Genomic DNA, 26,617 nt, shown 5'->3' with positions numbered 1-26,617 from the left:
TCAGGTTGGAGCCTACTCAGATGAAATATAAGGTGTTTCTCCTCCAACCTCATCGCAACAGCAGAGGACTGACATGTCAGAATGGGAACGGGAAGTAGAATTGAAATGGGTGCCCAACGGGAGATGCTGCTTTATCTGGTAGGTGCTTAGCAGAGCAATCTCCCAATCTATGTCGGGTCTCACCGATATACAGGAGGCCACAGTGGGAGCACCGAATGCAGTAGATGCCCCCAACAGAATTGCAGGTGAAGTGTCGCCTCACCTGGAAAGACTGTTTGGGACCCTGAATGGTAGTGAGGGATGAGGTGTAGGGGCAGATGTGGCACTTGTTACATTTGCAAGGGTAAGTACCAGGAGGGAGATCAGTAGGGAGGGACAAGTGGACAAGGGAGTCGCGTAGGGAGCGATTGCTGAGGAAAGTGGAAAGTGAGGGAGAGGGAAAGATGTGTTTGGTTGTGGGATCCCGTTGGAGATGGTGGAAGTTAGGGAGAATTATGTGCTGGATGCGGAGGCTGGTGGGGTGGTAGGTGAGGACAAGAGGAACCCTATCCCTGGTGGGGTGAGGACAGATGTGCACAAAATGGTAAGAGATGTGGGTGAGGGCAGTGTTGATGATAGAGGAAGGGATGCCCCTGAAGAAGGAGGACATCTCCCTCGTTCTGGATTCAAAAGCCTCATCCTGAGAGCAGATGAGGCGAAGACGGAAGAACTTAAAGAAGGTGATGGCATTTTTACTGGTGATGGGGTAGGAAGCAGTATAGTCCAGGAAATTGTGAGAGTCTGTGGGTTTATAAAAGATATCTAGAGATGGAGACAGAGAGATTGAGAAAAGGACTAGGTAAAATTTGAGGGCAGGCTGGAAGTTGGAGGCAAAGTTAATGAAGTCGGTGAGCTCAGCATGCGTGCAGGAAGCAGCATCAATGCAGTTGTCGAAGTAGCGTAAGAAGAGTTGGGGAGCAATGACGGTGTGGGCTTGGCACATAGACCCTTTGATGTAGCCGACAAAAAGGCAGGCATAGCTGGGACCCACGTGAGTGCCCATGGCTACATCTTTGGTTTGAGGGAAGTGGGATGAGCCGAAGGAGAAATTATTCGGGGTGAGGACCAGTTGCACCAGACGAGGAGTGTGGTGGTGGAGGGGAACTGGTTGGGCTAGAAAGAGCTCAGGTGGGAGTGTGGGGCGGAAAAGTCTGTCTCTGTGCAGTACATTCCATACATCTGTGAGGGATGGTAACGTTTGTCCAGGATAATGTTCCACAGTGACTTCTTTCCCTTCCACCAACAGCTGGAGACCACCAACATTTTCTACCACCATGACTGGCCCAAGGAGCCCTTCTGGGAGTGTCAGGATTCATTCCAGTTTCTAGTTTCCTCTCCCCCAGCAGTTACAGAGAAACACAACCTGACCCTCTTGATTTCCTTTGAACATCATGGTCCAGGACAAGGCACCCAGCTTTGGAGGAATGAAGGTAAGCTTTCAGTTCTCTGCCCACCTCCAGCCTGGGGTAGATTTCACAGCCACTCACAGCTCTTCTTCTTTATCTCCGCTACTGGGGCATTGGCTGCCAACAGCAGCTTGCTAGAGTGCTCTGTCCTGGGCTGAAGGCTCATCGGCCCTGTGGTTTCTACTTTCATCACACAACTTCATTAGTCTTCTGGATGAAGATCCACCTCTCCCAAGGATGAAATCCTTGGAGCTCTGTTGGCATTTCTGTGGCACTGGGTTTTTATGGGATGGGGTTGCTAGTCCCATGCCCAATGGCCCTTTCACAGCCGGGCTTGGGTCCGTCCGTGACAGAGTTATTCACGGCTCTTAGGTACCAAGAAAATGGGCTACTGGCCAGAGGGAGTTTTCCAGTCAATCGATTTCTTGTGATTTTTGAATCTTTGGTCCTGATCTTGAGTTCAAGTTTAATTATCATTCCATGAATACCACCAAATGAAACGGTGTTCCAGGATGATTTCTCAGCCTCACGCCATTAAACTGTCCCTGAGAGCAGAGCGTACCTGGGGGCAAGATAGATCAATGGGAACCAGTCGAGGCACAGTACTTACATCTCCAGATGCTACATCAACAACTTTGCAGAAAATATGAGCTTGTCATATAAAGTGCAGACCGATGAATAGCTGTCTACAGAATATGGAGAGAATGCATAAACTGATCTCTTATTGGTTGGCAAGGGGTAATGAGTGGTGGGCGAAAGGGAACAATTTATATGCGTAACTGGGATGAAGACACTGAATATATAGCTTCGACCAGAAACAGGCCATTTGGCCCACAATGATGTGCTGAACCAATTAAATTAGAAATCAAATGGCCAATTAAACTAGTCCTGTTAGTTAGTCCTGACGAAGGGTCTCGGCCTGAAACGTCGACTGCACCTCTTCCTACAGATGCTGCCTGGCCTGCTGCGTTCACCAGCAACTTTGATGTGTGTGGCCAATTAAACTAATTTCTTCTGCCTATACAATATTCATATCGGGGAAAAGCAGTCGACGTTTCGGGCCGAAACCCTTCGGCAGGATTGTGTGTTGCTCGGATTTCCAACGTCTGCAGATTTTCTCTTGGCAATGTTCATATCGTTCCATTTCCTCACATTTCATGTGACTACTTAAACTTCTCTTAAAATTCTCCAATGTTTCTCTCTCTACCACTACTCCAGGCACCCACTACTCTCATAGACTCATAGAGAAGTACAGCACAGAAACAGGCCCTTTGGCCCATCTAGTCCATGCCGGAACATTTAAACTGCCTACACCCATCAACCTGCACTGTGACCATAGTCCTCCATACCCCTGCCATCCATGTACCTATCCAAACTTCTCTTGAGCATTAAAGCTGAGCTTGGAGACATCACTTGTGCTGACAACTCATTCCACACTCCCATGATCCTCGCAGTGAAGAAGTTTCTCTTCAAGTTCCCCTTAAACATTTCACCTTTCACACTTCACCAATGACCTCTAGTTGTAGTCCCACCCAACCTCGGTGGAAAAAGCCTGCTTGCATTTACCCTATCTATACCCCTCATAATTTTGTATACCTCTATCAAATCCCTTCTTAATCTTCTACGTTCCAAGAAATAAAGTCTTAACCTATTCAATCTTTCCAACCTATTCAATCTTTCCATATTACTCAGGTCCTCCAGACTCAGCAACATACTTTCAAATTTTCTCTGTACTCTTTCAACCTTACTTAGATCTTTCCTCTAGGTAGGTAACCAAAACTGCACACAATACTCCAAATTAGGCCTCACCAACATCTTATACAACTTCAATGTAACATCAGAATTGGAATCAGAATCAAGTTTAATGTCACTGGCATATCTCATGAAATTTGTTAACTTTATGGCACCAGAACAATGAAATACATGAAAAAATAAATATAGAGAAAAAAAACTTGAGTTACAGTAAATATATACATGTCTATTAGATAGATAAATTAAAATACATAGGGCAAAAAAAACAAATAAAAATGCAGTGAAAAAGTGTTCATGGATTCAAAGCCCGTTCAATGACATTCCATCTCCTGTACTCAGTATGTTGACTAATGAAGGCCAATGTGCCAAAACCTTTCTTTATGACCCTATCCACCTGTGACACCACTTTCAGCGAATTTTGGACCTATATTCCTAGATCTGTACAGATTGAAAAGGAGGAGGTGCTTGCTGTCTTGAGGAAAATTAAAGTGGATAAATCCCCGGGACCTGACAGGATGTTCCCTCGGACCTTGAAGGAGACTAGTATTGAAATTGCAGGGGCCCTGGCAGAAATATTTAAAATGTCGCTGTCTACAGGTGAGGTGCCGGAGGATTGGAGAGTGGCTCATGTTGTTCCGTTGTTTAAAAAAGGATTGAAAAGTAATCCGGGAAATTATAGGCCAGTAAGTTTAACATCGGTAGTAGGTAAGTTATTGGAGGGAGTACTAAGAGACAGAATCTACAAGCATTTGGATAGACAGGGACTTATTAGGGAGAGTCAACATGGCTTTGTGCATGGTAGGTCATGTTTGACCAATCTATTGGAGGTTTTCGAGGAGGTTACCAGGAAAGTGGATGAAGGGAAGGCAGTGGATATTGTCTACATGGACTTCAGCAAGGCCTTTGACAAGGTCCCGCATGGGAGGTTAGTTAGGAAAATTCAGTCGCTAGGTATACATGGAGAGGTGGTAAATTGGATTAGACATTGGCTCAATGGAAGAAGCCAGAGAGTGGTGGTAGAGAATTGCTTTTCTGAGTGGAGGCCTGTGACTAGTGGTGTGCCACAGGGATCAGTGCTGGGTCCATTGTTATTTGTCATCTATATCAATGATCTGGATGATAATGTGGTAAATTGGATCAGCAAGTTTGCTGATGATACAAAGATTGGAGGTGTAGTAGACAGTGAGGAAGGTTTTCAGAGCCTGCAGAGGGACTTGGACCAGCTGGAAAAATGGGCTGAAAAATGGCAGATGGAGTTTAATACAGACAAGTGTGAGATATTGCACGTTGGAAGGACAAACCAACGTAGAACATACAGGGTTAATGGTAAGGCACTGAGGAGTGCAGTGGAACAGAGGGATCTGGGAATACAGATACAAAATTTTCTGAAAGTGGCGTCACAGGTAGATAGGGTCGTAAAGAGAGCTTTTGGTACATTGGCTTTTATTAATCAAAGTATTGAGTATAAGAGCTGGAATGTTATGATGAGGTTGTATAAGGCATTGGTGAGGCCGAATCTGGAGTATTGTGTTCAGTTTTGGTCACCAAATTACAGGAAGGATATAAATAAGGTAGAAAGAGTGCAGAGAAGGTTTACAAGGATGTTGTCGAGACTTGAGAAACTCGTAGAAGAATGAGGGGAGATTTGATAGAGGTATATAAAATTATGATGGGTATAGATAGAGTGAATGCAAGCAGGCTTTTTCCACTGAGGCAAGGGGAGAAAAAAACCAGAGGACATGGGTTAAGGGTGAGGGGGGAAAAGTTTAAAGGGAACATTAGGGGGAGCTTCTTCACACAGAGAGTGGTGGGAGTATGGAATGAGCTGCCAGACGAGGTGGTAAATGCGGGTTCTTTTTTAACATTTAAGAATAAATTGGACAGATACATGGATGGGAGGTGTATGGAGGGATATGGTCCATGTGCAGGTCAGTGGGACTAGGCAGAAAATGGTTCGGCACAGCCGAGAAGGGCCAAAAGACCTGTTTCTGTGCTGTAGTTTCTATGGTTTCTATTCCTTTGTTCTACCACACTCCTCAGTCCCTACCATTCACTGTGTAAGACCTATCCTGTTTGGTCCCACCGAGTGCAACACCTCACACTTGTCTGCATTAAACTCCATCTGCCATTTTTCAGCCCATATTTCCAGCTGGTCCAGATCCCTCTGCAAGCCACGATAGCCTTCCTTGCTGTCCATTACACCCCGATCTCAATGTCATCCGCAAATTTGCTGATCCAGTTAGCCATGTTATCAACCAGATCTCTGTAAAAAAAAATTGCCCCTCACATCTCCTTTGAAATTACCCCTCTCACAAATTAATAGCCTCTGGTATTAGACATTTCAAGCCTTGGGAAAATATATTTTTGTCTACTCCATCTATGCCTCTCATAATCTTATAAACCTCTACCAGAAGATATGAACCATACTGAAGGTGTGGTTGCTAAGACTGCCCCTGACAGAAAGGTAGGTAGGAAAGTATTGAATAACATTCAGTAATAATTACATAAGAGAAAGCAGCGGAATTAGGCCATTCAGCCCATCGAGTCTGCTCTGCTATTTCATCATGGCTGATCCTTTTTTTTAGATTAGATTATGAGAACACTCAGTCCTCTTATATTGTCATTTAAAAATGCATACATGCATTAAGAAATGATACAATGTTTCTCCGGAGTGATATCACAGAAAACAGGACAAACCAAAGACTAACACTGACAGAACCACATAATTATAACATATAGTTACAGCAGTGCAAAGCAATACCATAATTTGATAAAGAACAGACCATGGGCACGGTGAAAAAAAGGAAACTCCCTGCCATAAACCTCCAGGCACTGTCAACTTGCCGATACTTTGGAAACAGCCGACCCTGAGTCCATCCGTTGGAAAACTCCGAGCTTCCGAGCAGCCTCTCCAATACAGCTTCCCGAGCGCCATCCTCTGCCGTGCACCTTCGACCTCTCCCCGGCCGCTGAAACACGCAAAGCCGAAGATTTCGGGGCCTTCAGCTCCGGAGATTCCGGTTACCACACAGTAGCAGCTGCAGCGAAGTGGACATTTCAGAAGTTTCCCAGATGTTCCGCTGTACTCTCATGTCTGTCTCCATCAAATCAGGATTGTGCACGGTCCCCTACTTGACAGATAACAGACACCATCACCGAAGTGACCGCGCGCGCTGCTGTCGTGCTGCCATCTTCTCCCCCCTCAGACAGGGGTGGGAACCCTGTGACATGGGGGCAGTCACAGACACAGTAAGAAGTACCTGTGTAGAGTGCATTATGTTGAACATAGAGGGTCATCACCTGATTCCCACCCCTGTCTGTGACCTCATGGATTTCCTGCGGGTGATCCAGTTTCCTCCCTCACCATCGAGCAGACATTCCAGCCTCACCTGTCCCAGCTCTCTGGGGCCCTCAGACGGACATCAAGCTGTGAGAGCAGATAGTCATGCAGTGTTCAGCACCAGCTGTAAGATCGAGATTCGATTAGTAACCGCGTGGCTTTCCTCTGGGTGCTCCAGTTTCCTCCCACGTTCCAAAGATGCACAGTAAAGGTTAGCGTTAGCAAGTTGTGGACATGCTATGTTGGTGCTGGAAGCATGGCGACACTTACGCGGGTTGTCCGCAGCACAATCCTCACCGATTTGATTTGACGCAAGTGACACATTCCACTCCGTGTTTGAACGTACACGTGACAAATAAAGCTCATTTAATCTAATTTCAGACCCGTTTCTGAATTTCAATGTACATTGTTGTGACCTGCAGGAGTGAGAACCAGAAAAATCACGGAGTGTTGTGGAGGTATTCCCAAGACTGCCCTGAGTGACAGGTCACAAGTACACGTGTGAGGGAGCAGCAGAAATATTTTAAGCGGAAGGCTGTGAGGCTGTGGAGAGCTCTGCTGGGCAGTGACTGTAGCAGATGCCACTAACATTAGGAGGTGTCGTGGTGACTGAAGGAAAGGAGGGTGTCAGGACATGTCTGGAGCTGGAATAACATTCCCAGCTGCAGATTGCATGAGGGCAGTCTGCAGCTGTAAACTTCTACAGAGGTACAGTGAAGAGTATATTGACTGTTTGCACCATAGCCTGAGTATGGAAACACCAGCCATAAACACAAGAATTTCTGCAAACGCTGGAAATCCAAAGCCACACACACAAATGCAAGAGGAACTCAGCAGCTCAGGCAGCATCAATGGAAAAAAGTAAACTGTTGGCGTTTTGGGCTGAGACCCTTCAGGACTGGAAAGGAAGGAGGAGGTGCCAGTCCTGAAGAAGACTCTTGGCCTGAAACATTGACTGTTTATTCATTTCCCTAGTTGCTCTCTGACCTGCTGAGTTCCTCCAGCATTTTGTGTGTGTTGTTTTGGAAACGCCAATGCCCTTGAACGGAAAAGCCTGCAAGAAGTGGTGAATACAGCCCAGTCCATCACGGGTAAAGCCCTCCCCAACACTGAGCACATCTACATGGAGCGCTGTTACAAGAAAGCAGCATCCACCATCAAGAACCCCCATCACCCAGGCCATCCTCTCACCTCACTGCTGCCATCAGGAAGGAGGCACAGGAACCTCAGGACCCACACCACCAGGTTCAGGAACAGTTATTACCCCCCAATCATCAGGCTCCTGAGCCAGAGGGGATAACTTCACTCATCTTCACACACCCCATCACTGAACTGTTCCCACAACCCATGGACACACTTTCAAGGACTCCTCATCTCGTTCTCAATATTTATTGCTTACTTATTTATTATTATTTTTATTTATTTTTGTATTTGCACGGCTTTTTCTGCAGGTTGGTTGTTCTCTGCCTGTTGGGTGTGGTCTTTTGTTGATCCTATTGTCTTTTTTGTATTTACTGTGAATGCCCACAAGAAAATGAATCTCAGGATTATATATGGTGACATATGTGCAATTTGATAACAAATTTACTTTGAACTTTGAATGAACAAAGTGTCTTTCTTTCCTCTACAGGCCTGAAGCTGCCTCAAGGTGAACGTGCAGCAATTGACCAGTCATTACTCGATGCTTCCAACCTCCTGGCCTCAGTGCCTGCAACCGATCGGTCTGCTTATGACGTGGTATTTGAGGTGAGCACCCAGCCACTGCATGGGTTCCTCTCCCTGCCTGGCAAGCGAAAGGTGGGGCGGTTCACCCAGTCTGACTTGCTGTCATCGGCACTACAGTACACACACATCAGGTCAGGGTCACTGACCGACAGCTTCGTGTTCCGAGCTCGGCTGGGCCTAAGGAGAAAGTCGCTGGCCCAGCCTGCATACAACAGAGCTACCATTGTTATTTCGGAGCCCTTTAATGTGACGGCACTGCCAGTGAAGGAGTATCTTCCACAGATTGTGACGATGAGATCAACCCTCCACGCACTGCAAGGTTCCAGCCTAGAGTTGACTCAGGAGCACATGCACACTGCCGACCCTGATAACATGCCGGAAGAAATTCAGTACAGCGTGCTCACAGGGCCAGACAATGGTTTCTTTGTGCATCGAGTTAACAGCAGGATGCCCATAAAGCAATTCACACAGGCCGATATCAATGCTGGCAAAGTACTTTTCAAAGCAGAGGGCCCACCAGGTACCAGCACATTCCACTTCAGGGTCTCTGATGGGGAACATCCAGCAGTCGAGGGGACTCTGACTATTGAGGTTCTGAAAATGATTCACAACAAAGAGATTGTATTAATACAGGGTGAGCCAGCAGCACCCATAACCAGAGAGCATCTTCTGGCAGATAGCAAGGGAGATGACCCAGTGCGTTACAAGGTAACCCAGCAGCCAAGGCATGGAGAGGTAACTGTGAACCAGACTGTGGTGACCGAGTTCCTGCAGAGGCACGTAGACGATGGAGTGCTGAAATACCGTATGACGGACTTCTCCGTTCACCAGGACAGCTTCCAGGTTTGGGCCCTGACCCACAAGGGCAATGTATCGGGCACGGTGAACATTACAGTGCGGCCACTGGTGAGGGTGGCCCGTGAGCTACAGTGGCCCAGAGGTACCACCGTCTTAATTGATACAGATATTTTGGATGCAAGTGAACTGGGCCTTAAAACCCAGAGCATTCCCTCCTTCTGCCTCATCCAGCAGCCCAGAGCTGGGAGACTAATCCGGCTACATAAAGAGAATGGAACTCGAAGTCCGCTTGGCAGTAACTTCACCCAGACTGACCTCGAAGACAGAAATGTAGCCATTGAAGTCTTTGATTCTGATGTGGCTGTGACATACCCACAGCTGGATGGCTTCCACTTTCTCTTGAAAGCTGATGGAGTGCCAGCTGCCATGGGTGCTCTGGAATTTCAGACTGTTGCGTATATACCAAATCGCCATTACAATGCCACACTAGTACAGAACTCCTCCCCGAGGAGTACAGAGTCAAGGTATTCCAGCACCAGCCCTCCAGCTCAGGATGCAAATGAAATGGATGGGTACTCTTCTGCATCAACGTGGAATCCCTTCACATTTGGACGAAGAGGGAATGAAGTGACATCAGACAGTGTAACAACAGAGTTCCCATCCACAACAGGAAATGAGAGGGTCCTCAGGTCATCAGACAGCAATCTCATCGCAATCATTATTTCTGTTATCCTGATCATTTTGCTTTTGTTGATTATAGCCACAGTTGTGATCTACATTACAAAGCGCAACAAGACAGGAAAGCACAACGTGCAGGCGGCCCCCCGTAACGGTGCTTTGGAGAACGAGACCTTTCGGACAACTGACCATGTTCAGTCTGTCCCTCTAGTGAACGTCAGGCCATTAAACGGCACAGATGTACAATCCAACAGTGGCCACGTTAATCCTGAGGCGAACCAGTTCTGCAAGTCAGGCAGGCCTACAGTGAAGACTAGTCACTACTGGGTATGACCCCTGTACCAGTACACAGCCCAGCACTGCTCCTCAGGCCAGTTACAACTCCGAGCCCTGCACCTCATGACATGGAGGCAGATCGTTTCCCACCATCACCTGCAGCAGTGGCTTCCACTCCGGATGCCACATCCTTTTACAAACCAAATGCCTTGTTAGCTGCCGGGTGACCTGTTCACATTCCAGAAATTAAAATAACTGATCTTTTTATAACGGATGTATGAAAATAATATTTATTCCGATTTCAAGCCTGCCCTTGCTGGAGCTGCCTGGCTGAGGTGCAGCCCTTGCCAGCTTGTAACGGGGACAATGTGGACTTGCCGTGGCGAGATTGTGCCAGGGTCTGGGCCACGTTTAATGTGTGCTGCAGGATTATGAAAGGTGGGACATCGCTCCATTTCAGCGGGCTAAGATTTACGGACTGGCACCGTCCATTTCCATCGGATATCAAGGCTTGCAGACGTTCTCAGTCATGCTAGTTTTGATCGATTTAGCACGGTATACAAAGCAGCAAAGTTAGGCTGTTCGGGCCATTGAGTCGGTTCTACCATTTGATTTGTTTCTAATCCTGTTGATGATTGGTCACTAGATTTCTGATTCCCTGTGATCCCAGTCCAGTAAGGGTACACATAGGAGCTGTGGTAACACACCATGCCATCTACAGCCTTCCTGAGTTACACCCAGCGTGCCACAACCCAGCTAGCTGACTAGTTGACATCAGGTGGACTTCCAACACTCTCTGGGCGGTCCCACACCTCTGACATCCCCACCCCCCTATATTTTCCTCCAATTACTTTAAAATTATGCCTCTTGGTATTAGCCATTTCCACCCTGGGAAAAAGTCTCTGGTTATCCACTTGATTTATGCCTTAATATCTTGTACATCTCTATCAAGTTACCTCTCATCCTCCTTTGCTCCAAAGAGACAAGCATTATGTGCTTGCACTGTCTGTTTGCCCAGATCTCTTCCCGGTGCCTGTGCTCATTCGGACACAGTGGGAGGCCACTACCTGGCACCAGAGTTTGTCAGAGCTGCTGTCGTCTGATTGTTTGAGAGTTGCATGTTGACTACTCATTCCAAAGCCCTGACCACATACTCTGCACTGTAAACGCTTCTGTCTCCTACTCAGGGCAGGCTGCACTGTGGAGGGGTTGGCTGCTGAGTGGGAATTTATACCGAGGTGTGTTCTTCCCTCATAGTTGAATATAAAACATCACTTTGGCATTCAAACAACTTCCCAGTCATGTCCTGGCTGTGTTATCTCTCAGTCAACACCAACAAACAGGTCGGCCGTTACTTGTGGGAGATTTCTGTGCATAAATATTGTTGCTGTAGGAGTGCCAAAGCTTCCCTCGTCTGGATGTCAGAAAACAACCTGAGCGTTACAACCTACTGACAGTTTGGCACTTGCACCCTTCAATATCAGGTGGAATACAGCCGAACTCCAAGGGGCACGCTCGAACAGGCTGCCGTGTGGATGAGTGTTAGTGTCTGCCACAATCAGGTTACACCATGGCAGACGAGTGGTGCCTCGATATACGGGATAGACTCCTGCCTCCATTGACAGGGGTGTGGGTGATCGCTTTTACTCAGTCATGTGAAAGGGGAACATGCCGGAGGAATTCAGCAGGTCGGGCAGCGTCTATGAAATGGAATAAACAGTCACAATTTGGGCTAATGACCTTCGGGTGATGGGAAGAAGCCAGAATAAGAAGGTGTGGGGATGGGGAGGGGATGAAGTGACAATCTGGCAAATGATAGTTGAGATGAGGTGAGGGGTGAGGTAGAGGGATGGGGAGGTGATGAAGTGACAATCTGGCAAATGATAGTTGAGATGAGGTGAGGGGTGAGGTAGAGGGATGGGGAGGTGATGAAGTGACAATCTGGCAAATGATAGTTGAGATGAGGTGAGGGGTGAGGTAGAGGGATGGGGAGGGGGTGAAGTGACAATCTGGCAAATGATAGTTGAGATGAGGTGAGGGGTGAGGTAGAGGGATGGGGAGGTGGGGTGAAGTGAGAATCTGACAGATGATAGTTGAGATGAGGTGAGGGGTGAGGTAGAGGGATGGGGAGGTGATGAAGTGACAATCTGGCAAATGATAGTTGAGATGAGGTGAGGGGTGAGGTAGAGGGATGGGGAGGTGATGAAGTGACAATCTGACAGATGATAGTTGAGATGAGGTGAGGGGTGAGGTAGAAGGATGGGGAGGGGATGAAGTGACAATCTGGCAAATGATAGTTGAGATGAGGTGAGGGGTGAGGTAGAGGGATGGGGAGGGGGTGAAGTGACAATCTGGCAAATGATAGTTGAGATGAGGTGAGGGGTGAGGTAGAGGGATGGGGAGGTGGGGTGAAGTGAGAATCTGACAGATGATAGTTGAGATGAGGTGAGGGGTGAGGTAGAGGGATGGGGAGGTGATGAAGTGACAATCTGGCAAATGATAGTTGAGATGAGGTGAGGGGTGAGGTAGAGGGATGGGGAGGTGGGGTGAAGTGAGAATCTGCAGACGGTAGTTGAGATGAGGTGAGGGGTGAGGTAGAGGGATGGGGAGGTGATGAAGTGACAATCTGGCAAATGATAGTTGAGATGAGGTGAGGGGTGAGGTAGAAGGATGGGGAGGGGATGAAGTGACAATCTGGCAAATGATAGTTGAGATGAGGTGAGGGGTGAGGTAGAGGGATGGGGAGGTGGGGTGAAGTGAGAATCTGACAGATGATAGTTGAGATGAGGTGAGGGGTGAGGTAGAAGGATGGGGAGGTGGGGTGAAGTGAGAATCTGACAGATGATAGTTGAGATGAGGTGAGGGGTGAGGTAGAGGGATGGGGAGATGGGGTGAAGTGAGAATCTGACAGATGATAGTTGAGATGAGGTGAGGGGTGAGGTAGAGGGATGGGGAGATGGGGTGAAGTGAGAATCTGACAGATGATAGTTGAGATGAGGTGAGGGGTGAGGTAGAGGGATGGGGAGGGGGTGAAGTGACAATCTGGTAAATGATAGTTGAGATGAGGTGAGGGGTGAGGTAGACGGATGGATGAGGTAGAGGGATGGGGAGGGGGTGAAGTGAGAATCTGACAAATCATAGTTGAGATGAGGTGAGGGGTGAGGTAGAGGGATGGATGAGGTAGAGGGATGGGGAGGGGGTGAAGTGAGAATCTGACAAATGATAGTTGAGATGAGGTGAGGGGTGAGATAGTGGGATGGGGAGGGGGATGAAGTGAGAGTCTGGAATAGGAAAGGTGGAGGAGGTAAAGTATTAAAGTAGAAGGAATCCGGTAGGAGAGGAGAGTGGACTATGGGAGAGAGGGAAGGAGGAGGGGAGAGGTGGAGGTAAGAGTAGAAGGGGTAGGGAGGGGCGAGATAGGAAATGGAAAATGAGGAAAGGGTAGTTCCTCCAGCATTTTGTGTGGTGTTTTCTGGATTTCCAGCATCTACAGAATCTCTTGTGTTTATGGTCCGTACCTTCTGCAGTCCTGTCTCATCATGTCAACACCATTGCGGTCCGAGTGGGAGGTCACAGAAATACAGCAATCCTGCCAATAAAAAACACTATCTGCTGGGAAATCAGAGCAACAGTCACCCATCCCCAGGCAGAAGATGTTAAAATTAGCCAACGCACATAAAGTTGCTGGTAAACGCAGCAGGCCAGGCAGCATCTCTCGGAAGAGGTATATTCAACGTTTCAGGCCGAGACCCTTCGTCAGGTTAAAATTACCCTCTGTTTAACCATACACATTGCCAAAGGGTCTGCTTGTTGAAGTTAAAAGTAAGAAAACAAACGAAAGTTCTTGTAACCTCAGAAAAAGTTCTATCTCACCATTCTCCTGTCCTCACAAGAAACAAAGTCAAGTGCAACTGGTGTAAACAGCCAGTGGGTTGATGTCCGTGTACTGATAAACCAACGATCGAGTCCCATGCAATACTTGTGAGCTCTTACGGGGGGGGGGGGGGCGCAGGCGGGTGGTTCAGGGCCAACACTGAAATAATTCACACCAGGACTGATGGTCCAGGCGCATGCCTGGGTTGTATGAAACTGGCAAACACATTGTACGTTGTTGGCTGGATATAATAAAATCATTGTTCTTATCCTGGTCTCGAGAATTCTTTCAGTTACTCTGAGCCAAGAGAACAAGCGACATCCCGGATTTGAGCTGGAAGTCCTGGGTGAGCCCTGGGTTTGAGTTGGAAGTCCTGGGTGAGCCCTGGGTTTGAGCTGGAAGTCCTGGGTGAGTCCCGGGTTTGAGCTGGAAGTCCTGGGCAGGTCCCGGGTTTGAACTGGAAGTCCTGGGTGAGTCCCGGGTTTGAGCTGGAAGTCCTGGGTGAGCCCCGGGTTTGAGCTGGAAGTCCTGGGTGAGTCCCGGTTTCGAGCTGGAAGTCCTGGGTGATTCCCGGGTTTGAGCTGGAATTCCTGGCAGATTTCTGGGTTTGAGCTGGAAGTCGTGGGTGAGCCCCGGGTTTGAGCTGGACATCGTGGGTGAGTCCGGGGTTTGAGCTGGAAGTCCTGGCAGATTCCAGGATTTGAGTGCAGTGCTGTCATCATCACAACAGTGTGTGGAGGTGGAAACTACAGAAGACACCTTCGCAGTCAAACAGCATCTGACTGATTGTCAACCAGGCTCATACATTTGGCATGGCCACTGGACGAAGAATGGGAGGGCGGCAGGGACTCTGCGGAATTAACCTGAGCATTCTCAGAACAGAACAGAAGGAAGAAAAGCTGAGTAGTGTATTAGTGTGACGTATCGATCAGCTCAGTGTGACGTATCGATCGGCTCAGTGTGACGTATCATATCGATTGGCTCAGTGTACCGTATCGATCAGCTCAGTGTGACGTATCATATCGATTGGCTCAGTGTACCGTATCGATCAGCTCAGTGTGACATATCGATCGGCCCAGTGTGACGCATCGATTGGATCAGTGTGACGTATTGATCGGCTCAGTATGACATATCGATCGACTCTGTGTGACGTATCGATCTGGTGGCTCTGTGTGCTACATGTCCTCCCCGTGGAAAGTGTGTGAGCTCTGGTTTCGTCCCAGAGTCCAAAGACGTATTGGGTAGGTTAATTGGTGATTGTAAATTTTCCCGTGATTATGTTAGGGTTTATCGGGTTTGTTGGGGTAGCTGGGGTGACGTGGCTCAGAAGTCTGGACTGTGGGCTGGGCTACTCTGGGCTGTATCACTAAACAAGAGTAAAATCAGTATCAGTGTTGGTCTGCCACCAGCAATCAATGGGTGCTCCACACTGACAATCACTATCCCTCTTTCTCCTCACCACACCCTTGAGATCGTTGGAAACAGGATTGGAACCAGATTCCATTTGCAGGTCACTGTCTCCGGAAGAATGTAAGCTCTTATCGAAGTTCCCGCCAGGCTTTTTGAGTTTGGTGTGGAAGGAATGAGACAGGAAATGACAGCTCGTTTAACTGAATCCACTGCGTTACTGCCCGCAGGTGTTTGCCAAGCTGGGGTAACTCTGCAAGCATCAGCTCCAGTCTGATGGTCTGGAAAGTGATAAGCAGGAAACCTCAGCATCTTTTCACTCCAGAATCCACTCAAGGAGATTAAAAGCAATAACCCATTAACATTAGAACTGCCTACAGGTCTGTAAGAGGTTGAATCTCTTCCCGGCAGGTTTGAAATATGACTTGGGGCAATACAATGTCTTACTTCAGGATTGTCTAATGCCATTCCCAGTATACAAGTGTAAAGAAGAACAAAATAATTGTTACTCCAGAACAGACACAGCACAAAAAAACCCACAAAACATAAAAACACAATAATAATGAAAGGAACACACAATAAATATAAATACATAAGATTGCTTATTTAGATTATGAGAACACTCAGTCCTCTTTTATTGTCATTTAGAAATGCATACATGCATTAAGAAATGATACAATGTTTCTCCAGAGTGATATCACAGAAAACAGGACAAACCAAAGACTAACACTGACAGAACCACGTAATTATAACATATAGTTACAGCAGTGCAACGCAATACCATAATTTGATGAAGAACAAACCATGGGCACGGTAAATAAAGTCTCAAAAGTCCCCGAGTCGATCGACTCCCGAGTCCCCGATAGCAGGCAGCAAAAGGGTGAAACTCCCTGCCACAGACCTCCAGGCACCGTCAACTTGCCGATACCTTGGAAGCAGCCGAGCACAGCCGACACTGAGTCCATCCGTCCGAAAACTCCAAGCTTCCGACCAGCCTCTCCGATACAGCCTCCCGAGCGCCATCCTCTGCCGAGCTCCTTCGACCTAGCACCGGTCGCTGAAACAAGCAAAGCCAAGGATTTCAGGGCCTTCTGCTCCGGAGATTCCGGTTACCACACAGTAGCAGCGGCAGCAAAGCGGGCATTTCAGAAGTTTTCCAGATGTTCCCCTGTGCTCTGTCTCCATCAAATCAGGATTGTGCACGGTCCCCTACTTGACAGATAACAGATATCATCACCGAAGTGGCCGCGCGCGCTGCCATCGAGCCGCCATCTTCTCCCCCCTCCCGGGAGGATATACATAGATTGATTGATGGGACTAGGTAGTTTAAATGGTTTTGCACAGACTAGGTGGGCCAAAGGGCCTATTTCTGTGCTGTATTTTTCTACGACTCTGTGATTGTGTGTCCATAAAGTGACACTAGGCTCTACATAAGGAGACTGACAGGAAATAATAAAGTAGTGGTGGAGTTAGTGGGTGGAGGTGTTGATCAGCCTTGCTGCTTGGGAAAAGTTACTGTTTTCAAGTTGGGTGGTCCTGGCATGAATGCTATGTGGCCTCCTCCCTCATGGGAGTGGGACAAGCATCTCCATCAGGGAGTGGTGTGATCAGGGAGTTACTGTAAGGTAAAACCTGTCAGAGGACATCAGGAGTTAGTCAAGTTTGGAAGACAACTTATTGCAGATGACAGCGCAATTTTTGTTCATACAGACCTGGATTTACGCAGGAGCAATGATTTCTCATAGGGAATGTAGAGATGAATTGAAATGTCTTCCAGGCCTAACCTGTTGATGCAGTCACCCACGGTTCCACAAATGAAGTCATCTGCTAGGCAGGAAGAGCAAAAGAAGTATTCACAGAAACCCTGACGTTTGCAAACAAAACCAGACACACTCCCACAAACATAACGTATTTCCAGGAACTGCAGATTTTTTCCTCTACATACTCTGCATTGTCCTGTTCAAGAAGGTTGGGGGGGGCGGGGGGGAGTGCACTATGTACAGTTCTGTTTGCCTAACTACTGGGGCTGGAGAGCTGGAATTGTGAGAATCTTGATTTCTTTCCCTAGATATTATAAATTTCAAAAGGGCTTGGGGGACAAGTTTTCACACAGAAGGTGGTGGGTATATGAATGGGCTACCAGAGGAGGTGGCTTAGGCAGCTGCAATTGTAATGTTTAAAAAAACATTTGGACAAGTATGCAGGTAGGGAAAGATCAGAATTAGAATCTCATTTAATATCACCAAACTATGTCATGGAATTTGTTATCTTTGTGGCAGCAGTACAATGTAATCCATCATAACAGAAAAAACATGAATTACAGTAAGTATAATTATTAAATAGCTAAATCAAATAGGTCGTGCAAAATTTAGAAAATAAGTAGTGAGGCCTCAACGTCCATTCACAAATCGGATGGCAGAGGAGAAGAAGCTGTTCCTAAATGACTGAATGACTGAGTGAGTGCCTTCAGGCTCCTGTACCTTCTCCCTGATGGTAACAATGAGAGAAGACCTGGGTGACAGGGGTCCTTAGTGATGAATGCTGCCTTTTTGAGGCACCGCTCCTTGAAGGTGTCCTGGATACTGTGGAGCTAGTGCCCATGATGGAGCTGACTGAGTTTAAAGTTTCTGCTGCTTACTTCAATCCTGTGCAGCAGCCCCCAGTGATGCAACCATCTGGGATGGGGATTTACAGGGATGTGAGCCAAATACAGGCGAATGGTACCAGTTCAGGTGGACAATGTGGTCAGCATGGACCAGTTGGGCCAAAGGGCCTGTTTCTGTGTGATCCCCTCAGTTGGACGGGGTCAGCTGTGGGTGTTGAGTCCTAGTTGTCCACATCATACGCAAGCCAGGGAAGGACGATACGGAAAACAAGCTGTCGCCCCTGCAGCAGTGTGTCTGACGAATCCGAAGGAACTGTAGAGACTGATACATTTTAGCACCAGTGACGCTGCAGGAGCTGAAGTGTTGGAGGAGCTACACGCCAGTCAGCAAGGCATGGTCAAAATGAAAACATTGGCTTGAAGCTTTGGCTGGTGTCCTGGGATGAATCAGCAGATTAGCACCACATCCAAAAGATGCCAAGAGCAGTGTCTCTCCAGCCCTGGGAATGGCCTGTATCGCCCTGGCAGAGGATTCATGTGGATTTTGCTGAACTATTCATGGGCACAAATTTCTTGGTAGTAGTGGATGCAGCTACAAAGCGGCCTGAAGTGTTCCCAACAGTCTCCATGACAACCTCACACGACATGTTGAGAAGCCTCTTCTCAAGGACTGGTGTTCCAGAACACTTCATCAATGGCAATGGACCACAGTTTGTTGCCAAACAGTCTCCGTCATTCCTGAAAATGAATGGAATAAGACACATTCCATCTGCACCGTACCACCCAGCTACAATGGCTTGGCAGAAAGCTTCGTCCAGAGTCTAAAGAACGCACCATGAGCAAAGTTCAAAGTAAATTTATTATCAAAGTATATACAAGTCAGTATATACAACCATGAGATTTATTTTCTTATGGGCATACTCACTCATTCCATAATAGAAAAATAACCATAATGAAAGACTGCACCAACTTGGGTAGACGATCAGCGTGCAAAAGAGAACAAACTGCAAATACGAAAAGAAAGAAATTAATAATAAATAAATAAACAAACAAACAAACAAGCAAGCAAGCAAGCAAGCAGTAAATATCAAGAACATGAGCTGAAGAGTCCTGAAAGTGAGTCCATTGCTTGTGGGAATATTTCAGTGATGGAACAAATTAAGTGAGGTTATCCTCACAAGTCCAGGAGCCTGATGGTTGAGGGCTAGTAACCGTTCCTGAACCTGATGGTGTGAGTCCTGAGGCTTCTGTACCTCCTTCTTGAGGGCATCAGCGAGAAGAGAGCATGACCTGGCTGGTGGGTGTCCCTGATGATGGATGCTGCTTTCCTGCGACAGTACTCCGTGCAGCTGTGCTCAATGGTGGGCAGGGTTTTACCTGTGATGGACTGGGCCGTATCCACTACCTTTTCTGGGATCTTCCATTCAGGGGTGTTTCCACACCAGGCTGTGATGCAGCCAGTCAATACACTCTCCACCACACATCTATAGTCTGTCAAAGTTTTAGATGCCGTGCTGATTCTTCGCAAGCTCCTAAGGAAATGGAGGTGCTGCTGGGCTTTCTTCATAATTGCACTTGCATGGTGGGCCCAGGACAGGTCCTCTGGAATATTAACACCAAGGAATTTAAGTTGCTGACCCTCTCCACCCCTGATCCTGTGATGAGGACTGGCTCATGGACCTCTGGTTTCCTCCTCCTGAAGTCAATCATCAGCTCCTTGGTCTTGTTGACATTTAATGTTCCTGAAGGCATCACTCAGCCAAATTTTGAATCTCCCTCTTATATTCCGATTTGTCACCACCTTTGATTCAGGCTATGATTACGTAGGCCCGTACTCCTGGCTCCTGGGGTTTTCTTGTGATTAGTTCATGGAGTTACAAACCACAACACTCTGTTCCTCCTCCTCATTGCTGGTGGAGGAAATCAGAAATGGAAACAGGAACAATCCCTACAGCCCTCGTGCCTGCTCTACCATTTACTCAATTCGCAGCCAATCCTTAAACTCCAGATTGCTTTCATATCCACAAGACTTGGATTCAGATCCAGTTACTTATCACGTGTACGTCAAAGCATACAGTGACCTGTTGTTTGTGTTAACAACTAACACTCAGGGATGTGCTGGGGACAGCCCACAAGTGTCACCACACATTCCAGCACCAACACAGCACGTCCACAGAACAATACGAGCAGCAACAAGCAACAAAACAACAGGAGCAAATCAAGCCGCTGTCCACCCACCCACCCATGCACACCTATAGGCCTCAGTCTCCAGTATCCGGGCCCCAGTCTCCAGTATCCAGGCCCCAGTCTCCAGTATCCGGGCCCCAGTCTCCAGTATCCAGGCCTCAGCCATTGGGCTTCAACTTCCAGCAGTCCTCCAACTCCAGGATAGGCCTCAGTCTCCAGTATCCAGGCCTCAGTCTCCAGTATCCAGGCCCCAGTCTCCAGTATCCGGGCCCCAGTCTCCAGTATCCAGGCCTCAGCCATTGGGCTTCAACTTCCAGCAGTCCTCCAACTTCAGGATAGGCCTCAGTCTCCAGTATCCAGGCCTCAGTCTCCGGTATCCAGGCCTCAGTCTCTGGTATCCAGGCCCCAGTCTCCAGTATCCAGGCCTCAGCCACAAGGCTTAAACTTCCAGATTTCAGATCAGCCATTGGGATCCAACCTTTGGTAACAACCGCCAGGCTAGCTGATGACAAGGCCTTGAATTCCACCATTGATCTCCAGGAAGCAGACAGACATCAAAGTATTCAGCAACTAAACTAGAGCAAGAGGTTTGGATGGGGTAGAGTTTGTTAGGTGTGTTCAGGAAGGTTTCCTGACACAATATGTAGATAAGCCTACAAGAGGAGAGGCTGTACTTGATCTGGTATTTGGAAATGAACCTGGTCAAGTGTCAGGTCTCTCAGTGGGAGAGCATATTGGAGATAGTGATCACAATGCTATCTCCTTTACCACAGCATTGGAGAGAAATAGAAACAGACAAGTTAGGAAAGTGTTTAGTTAGAGTAAGGAGAAATATGAAGCTATCAGGCAGGAACTTGGAAGCATAAATTGGAAACAGATGTTCTTAGGGAAATGTACGGAAGAAATGTGGCAAATGTTCAGGGGATATTTGCGTGACATTCTGCATAGGTACGTTCCAATGAGACAGGGAAAAGATGGTAGGGTACAGGAACCGTGGTGTACAAAGGATGTAGAAAATCTAGTCAAGAAGAAAAGAAAAGCTTACGAAAGGTTCAAAAAACTAGGTAACTATAGAGATTTTGAAGATTATAAGGCCAGCAGGAAGGAGCTTAAGAATGAAATTAGGAGAGCCAGAAGGGACCATGAGAAGGCCTTGGTGGGCAAGATAAAGGAAAACCCCAAGGCATTCTACAAGTATGTGAAGAGCAAGAGGATAAGACATAAGAGAATAGGACCAATTAATTGTGACAGTGGAAAAGTGTATATGGAACCGGAGGAGATAGGAGAGGTACTTAATGAATACTTTGCTTCTGTATTCACTGTGGAAAAGGATCTTTGTCATTGTAGGGATGACTTACAGTGGACTGAAAAGCTTGACCATGTAAATATTAAGAAAGAGGATGTGCTGGAGCTTTTGGAAAGCATCAGGTTGGATAAGTCACCAGGACCAGACCAGATGTACCCCAGGCTACTGTGGGAGCGAGGAAGGAGATTGCTGAGCCTCTGGCAATGATCTTTGCATCATCAATGGGGATGAGGGAGGTTCCAGAGAATTGGAAGGTTGCAGATGTTGTTCTCTTATTCAAGAAAGGGAGTAGAGATAACCCAGGAAATTATAAGCCATTGAGTCTTACTTCAGTGGTTGGTAAATTGATGGAGAAGATTCTGAAGGGCAGGATTTATGAACATTTGGAGAGGCATGATATGATTAGGAATAGTTAGCATGGCTTTGTTAAAAGCAGGTTGTGCCTTACGAGCCTGATTAAATTTTTTGAGGATGTGACTAAACACATTGATGAAGGTAGAGCAGTAGATGTAGTGTATATGGATTTCAGCAATGCATTTGATAAAGTATCCCACGAAAGGCTTATTGAGAAAGTAAGCCTTGCATAGCCACCCCAATTGGTTTTGTCCAAAGTGCATAATCACTTCTGGTAAAAACAATTCACCCTTCTAGAAATTGATCTGGTAAACTTTCACTACCCTTGTCAACAGCAAACCAGCCTTCATCAACGCAGAATCTGAATCCTAGGAACCCCTCCACAAGTTATGAGAACACGTCCACCAGATTCTGGGCCAGTTCAAGCTGGTGTCGCTGCAACCTCGTGCAGGCAGTAAGCATGACTTTATCAGCAATGCTGTGCCTCATGAGCAATGGAGCAGAGAGCAATTGGAGAAGCTACTTTCACATTGTATTGTAAATGGAATGTTCACATTCATTTCGAGAGGACTGGGACATTAAAACAAGCATGTACTTGCCGGAGTTCAGAAGAATGAGGTGGGATCTCAGTGAAAGCCTTTGAATATTGACAGACCAAGATAACGTGGATGTGGACAGGATGTTTCCTGTAGTAGGAGAGTCTAGGGCCAGAGGGCACTGGATAGATGGATGTGGATTTAGCACAGAGATGATGAGGAATTTATACAGCCAGAGGGAGGTGGATCTGTAGAATTCATTGCCACAGATGGCTGTGAAGGCCAAGTCATTTGGATATAATATTTAAAGAGGAAGTTGATTGTAAGGGTGTCAGTGGTTACAGGAAGAAGGCAGGAGAATGAGATTGGGAGGGATGTTAAAGCAAACACAAGAAGATCTGCAGATGCTGGAAATTCAAGCAACACACACAAAATGCTGGTGAATGCAGCAGGCCAGGCAGCATCTATAGGAAGAAGTACAGTCGACATTTTGGGTTGAGACTCTTCGTCAGGAGTAATTGAAAAAGAGATAGTAAGAGATTTGAAAGTGGGAGCTCTATTCCTCCCCCTCCCGTCTTCTCCTATCATTTGGGATCTCCCCCTCCCCTCCCACTTTCAAATCTCTTACTAGCTCTTCTTTCAGTTAGTCCTGACGAAGGGTCTTGACCCGAAACGTTGACTGTACTTCTTCCTATAGATGCTCCCTGGCCTGCTGCGTTCACCAGTATTTTGTGTGTGTTGTTGGGATGTTAAAGCAGCCGTGATAGAATGGTGGGGTCGAAAGTCTCATTCTATGTTTTCTGGTCTTTGGGCGGCTTCACCGCCACCCACAGCAACAGCTGGTTGAGGAAGGGCCCTGCGATGCTCTGTCTGGCCAGTAGGGGGCAGAACTGAGCACACTTACAGCTTTGACCACAGCTCGTCATCTGTATGCTTGGTATGAAGATGTTTTTCTTATCCCGTACAATGTCGTGAGTGTGAGGAAGAATCGTCAATAAACAGCTCCGCGCAGGAATCACGCAGGATGATATCACTGGGAGCCGACCGCACGCACTGGCCTCGTGAACCAGAGGAGTATTGGTGCACCGTCTCCAATTATCTTGGCAAAAAGAAACGTTAACAGAGAAGGGGGAAATCCCCCGGCTGCACCCGAGTTTTTTTTACATTCATCTCATATCAGAAATGAGAAAAGCTTCAGCAAAGATCTGTTTTAACCCTTTTGGGAACTTGGCATTTAAAGGAACACGCCAGCAGAAAGAGAAATCGTTGAAACCCGGCCGAATGTGTCACGGTTACCAGGATCGATTCACACGCTATCATTACCGCTGGATATCCCTCTCCAGGCGTGTAATCTCACCGCACAGTCAGAAATGAATTATCCCAATTCGTACCGTCCGTTTCCAGCACAACCCTCACGATAACATGTGTTCCCCCAAGGGCTGTAACCCTCACTGTAACACTGACACACCCCACACCCCTCACTGTGACACTGACACACCCCACATGACACACTGTAACACCGATACACCCAACAGCCCTCACTGTAACACCGACACACCCCTCACTGTAACACTGACACAACCTGCATGAGTCATTTCCGAGTTTCCCCTGGAATCTGCTCCTTCCTCATCCAATCGTGCTCCATGAAGGTACCAATGAGTGACGGGGTTCTGCAAAGTGGGTCCAGGGAGTTCGCTGCGATGTTAAAGGGCAGGACCCCTAGGGTTGTGATCTCAGGATTGCTACTTGTACCACGTGCTAGTGAGGTCAGACCTTGGCAGATTGTACAGTTTAATACGTGGCTAACGAGCAGGTGTAGGAGGATGGGCATTGGGCTGTCTTCCAGGGAAGGTGGAATCTCTACAGATGGGCCAGTTTGCACATGAATTGGAGGGGGACTAATATCCTAGTGGGAAGGTTGGTTAGTGCTGCATGGTGAGATTTAAACTAGAGTTGCGGGGGGACGGGAACCAGAATGCCAGAACAGGGAGTGGAGAGGTTGTGGAGGCAGAGGTTGGCAAGACTTCAGACAAAGTTAGGAATCAAAAGGTTGAGCCTGGTGCGACTAGTGCCCTGAGCTGCATATATTTATATATTTCAATGCAAGAAGCATCCTAGGAAAGGCAGATAATAGCACTGAAGATGAGGTTGCTGGTTTACAGAGGCAAGGTGTAGTGAGGGGAGGTTGTTGATAGGGCAAAATTGCAGTCAACAGGATGAGTCACCACGTAAAAGGTGGACAAAATCGAAAATGGTGAATACAGGACTGAAGGTGTTGTATTTGAATATGCACAGCATACAGAATAAGGTAGATGAACTTGCAGCACAGTTACAGATTGGCAGGTATGATGTTGTGGGCATCACTGAATCAAGGCTGAAAGAAGATTATAGCTGGGAGCTTCATGTCCAAGGACACACATTGTATTGCAAGGATAGGCAGGATGGCAGAGGGGGCGGCATTGCTCTGTTGGTAAAAAATGAAATCAAATCATTAGAAAGAGGTGACATGGGGTCGGAAGATGTTGAATCATTGTAGAGAGAGCTGAGGAACTGCAAGGGTAAAAAGACCCTGATGGGAGTTGTATACAGGCCCCAAGGAGTAGTAAGGATTTGATCCGCAAATTACAACGGGAGATAGCAAATGTATGCCAAAAGGGCGATGTTACAATAGTCATGGGAGCTTTCAATATGCAAGCAGAATAGAAAATCAGGTTGGTGCTGCATCGCATGAGAGGGAATTTCTAGAATGCTACAAGATTTTTAGAGCAGCTCATGGTTGAACCCACTCAGGGTCAGTTATTCAAGACTGAGAATTATGCAGTGAGCTGGAATTGATTAGAGGGCTTAAGGTGAAAGAACCCCTTGAAGCAAGTGATCATATTATGATCAAATTCACTCTGAAATTTGAGAAGGAGAAGCTAAAGTCAGATGGATCAGTATTACAGTGGAGTAAATGGAATTTCAGAGACACGAGAGAGGAGCTAGCCAGAATTTATTGGAAAAGAACACCGACAGAGATGATGGCAGAGCAGAAATGGCTGGAATTTCTGGAAGCAATTGAGAAGGCACAGGATATATACATCCAAAGGGGAATAAGTATTTTAAAGGAAAGAGATTTCTTGATAATTGGGACCTCTTCTGGGGCAGGCAGGACCTGTACAAAAGGGACAGGTTGCACTTGAATCCAAGCGGGACCAATATTCTTGTGGGCAGGTTTACTCAAGATGTTGGGAGTGGTTTAATCTAATATGGCAGGGGGATGGGAACCAGTATGATCAAGCTGAGGATGAGCCAGCAGCTTTACAAGTAGATGATGGGTGTAACATGAATGTAAGGAGGGACAAGCCAATGATTGGGTACAAATACAGACAGAGCAAAGAGTTAAATTGTGCAACAAAGGCAAAATTCAAAAAGGCGAAGAATGCGGGACTGAAGGTGCTGTATTTAAATGCACGTAGCATTTGGAATAAGGTGGACATACTGGTGGCACAATTAGAGATTGGTCGGTATGAGGTTGTGGGTATCACTAAGTCATGGCTGAAATAAGTCCATAGTTGGGAGCTTAATATCAAAGGATATAGTTTGTATCAAAAGTACAGGCAGGAAGGCAGAGGTGGTGGTGTGGCTCTGTTGGTAAGAGATGGAATTACATCTTTGTACAGAGGTGACATAGGGTCAGAGAATGTTGAATCTTTGTGGGTGGAGTTAAGAAACTGTAAGGGTAAAAGAAATCCATTATGGGAATCATATATAGGCCTCCAAATAGTAGCCAAGATGTGGGGTTGAGATTGCAAAGGGAGCTGGAAAATGCATGTAATAAGGGTAATGACACAATTGTAATGGGGGTCTTCAATATGCAAGGGGATTGGGAAAATCAGGCTGGTGTCAGATCACAAGAGAGGAAACTTGGATGCATATGAGATGGCTTTTTAGAGCAGCTTGTGCTTGAGCCTACTCGGGGAAAGGCTGTCTTAGATTGGGTGTTGTGTAATTACCCAGATCTTATTAGAGAGCTTAATGTAAAGGAAACCTTAGGAAGCAGTGATCATAATAGGACTGAATCCATATTGCAATTCGAGAGGGAGATGCACAAGTCACATGTATCAGTATCACAATGGAATACAGGGAATTATAGAGACATGAGAGAAGAGCTTGCCCAGATGGATTGGAGGGGGATACTGGCAGGGATGACGGCAGAGCAGAGATGGCTGACGTTTCTGGGAATAGTTCACAAGACTCAGGATAGATATGTCCCACAGAAGAAATTGTTCTCAGATGGCAGGGGTAGGCAACTGTGGCTGACAAAGGAAGTTAAGGACTGCATAAAAGCCAAG

At 47.0% G+C, this 26,617-nt stretch overlaps 1 protein-coding gene and 1 long non-coding RNA gene across 2 annotated transcripts in view; one reads left to right on the top strand and one right to left on the bottom strand.

Annotated features, from left to right (window-relative positions):
* LOC134358616 (chondroitin sulfate proteoglycan 4-like) overlaps positions 1-11,818 on the top strand; it is a 205,597-nt gene extending 193,779 nt beyond the window's left edge. Inside the window, exons 9-10 of the mRNA XM_063071058.1 lie at positions 1,286-1,469; positions 8,168-11,818. Coding sequence (XP_062927128.1) covers positions 1,286-1,469; positions 8,168-10,071 — 2,088 coding nt within the window. The 3' untranslated portion in view covers positions 10,072-11,818. The remainder of the gene's footprint in view (positions 1-1,285; positions 1,470-8,167) is intronic.
* Positions 11,819-15,932: 4,114 nt separating this feature from the next.
* Positions 15,933-24,022, bottom strand: LOC134358251 (uncharacterized). The gene is made up of 3 exons (XR_010020840.1): positions 23,866-24,022; positions 17,008-17,119; positions 15,933-16,504 (listed from the first exon to the last, which is right to left on the bottom strand). It is a non-coding gene; the product is annotated as an uncharacterized LOC134358251 (long non-coding RNA).
* Positions 24,023-26,617: the final 2,595 nt, after the last annotated feature.

Source organism: Mobula hypostoma, chromosome 18 (genome assembly GCF_963921235.1).
Source record: "Mobula hypostoma chromosome 18, sMobHyp1.1, whole genome shotgun sequence".
NCBI classification, from domain to species: domain Eukaryota; kingdom Metazoa; phylum Chordata; class Chondrichthyes; order Myliobatiformes; family Myliobatidae; genus Mobula; species Mobula hypostoma.
The sequence above is the reverse complement of the archived record's forward strand: the minus strand, read 5'-3'. Positions and strand labels throughout refer to the sequence as shown.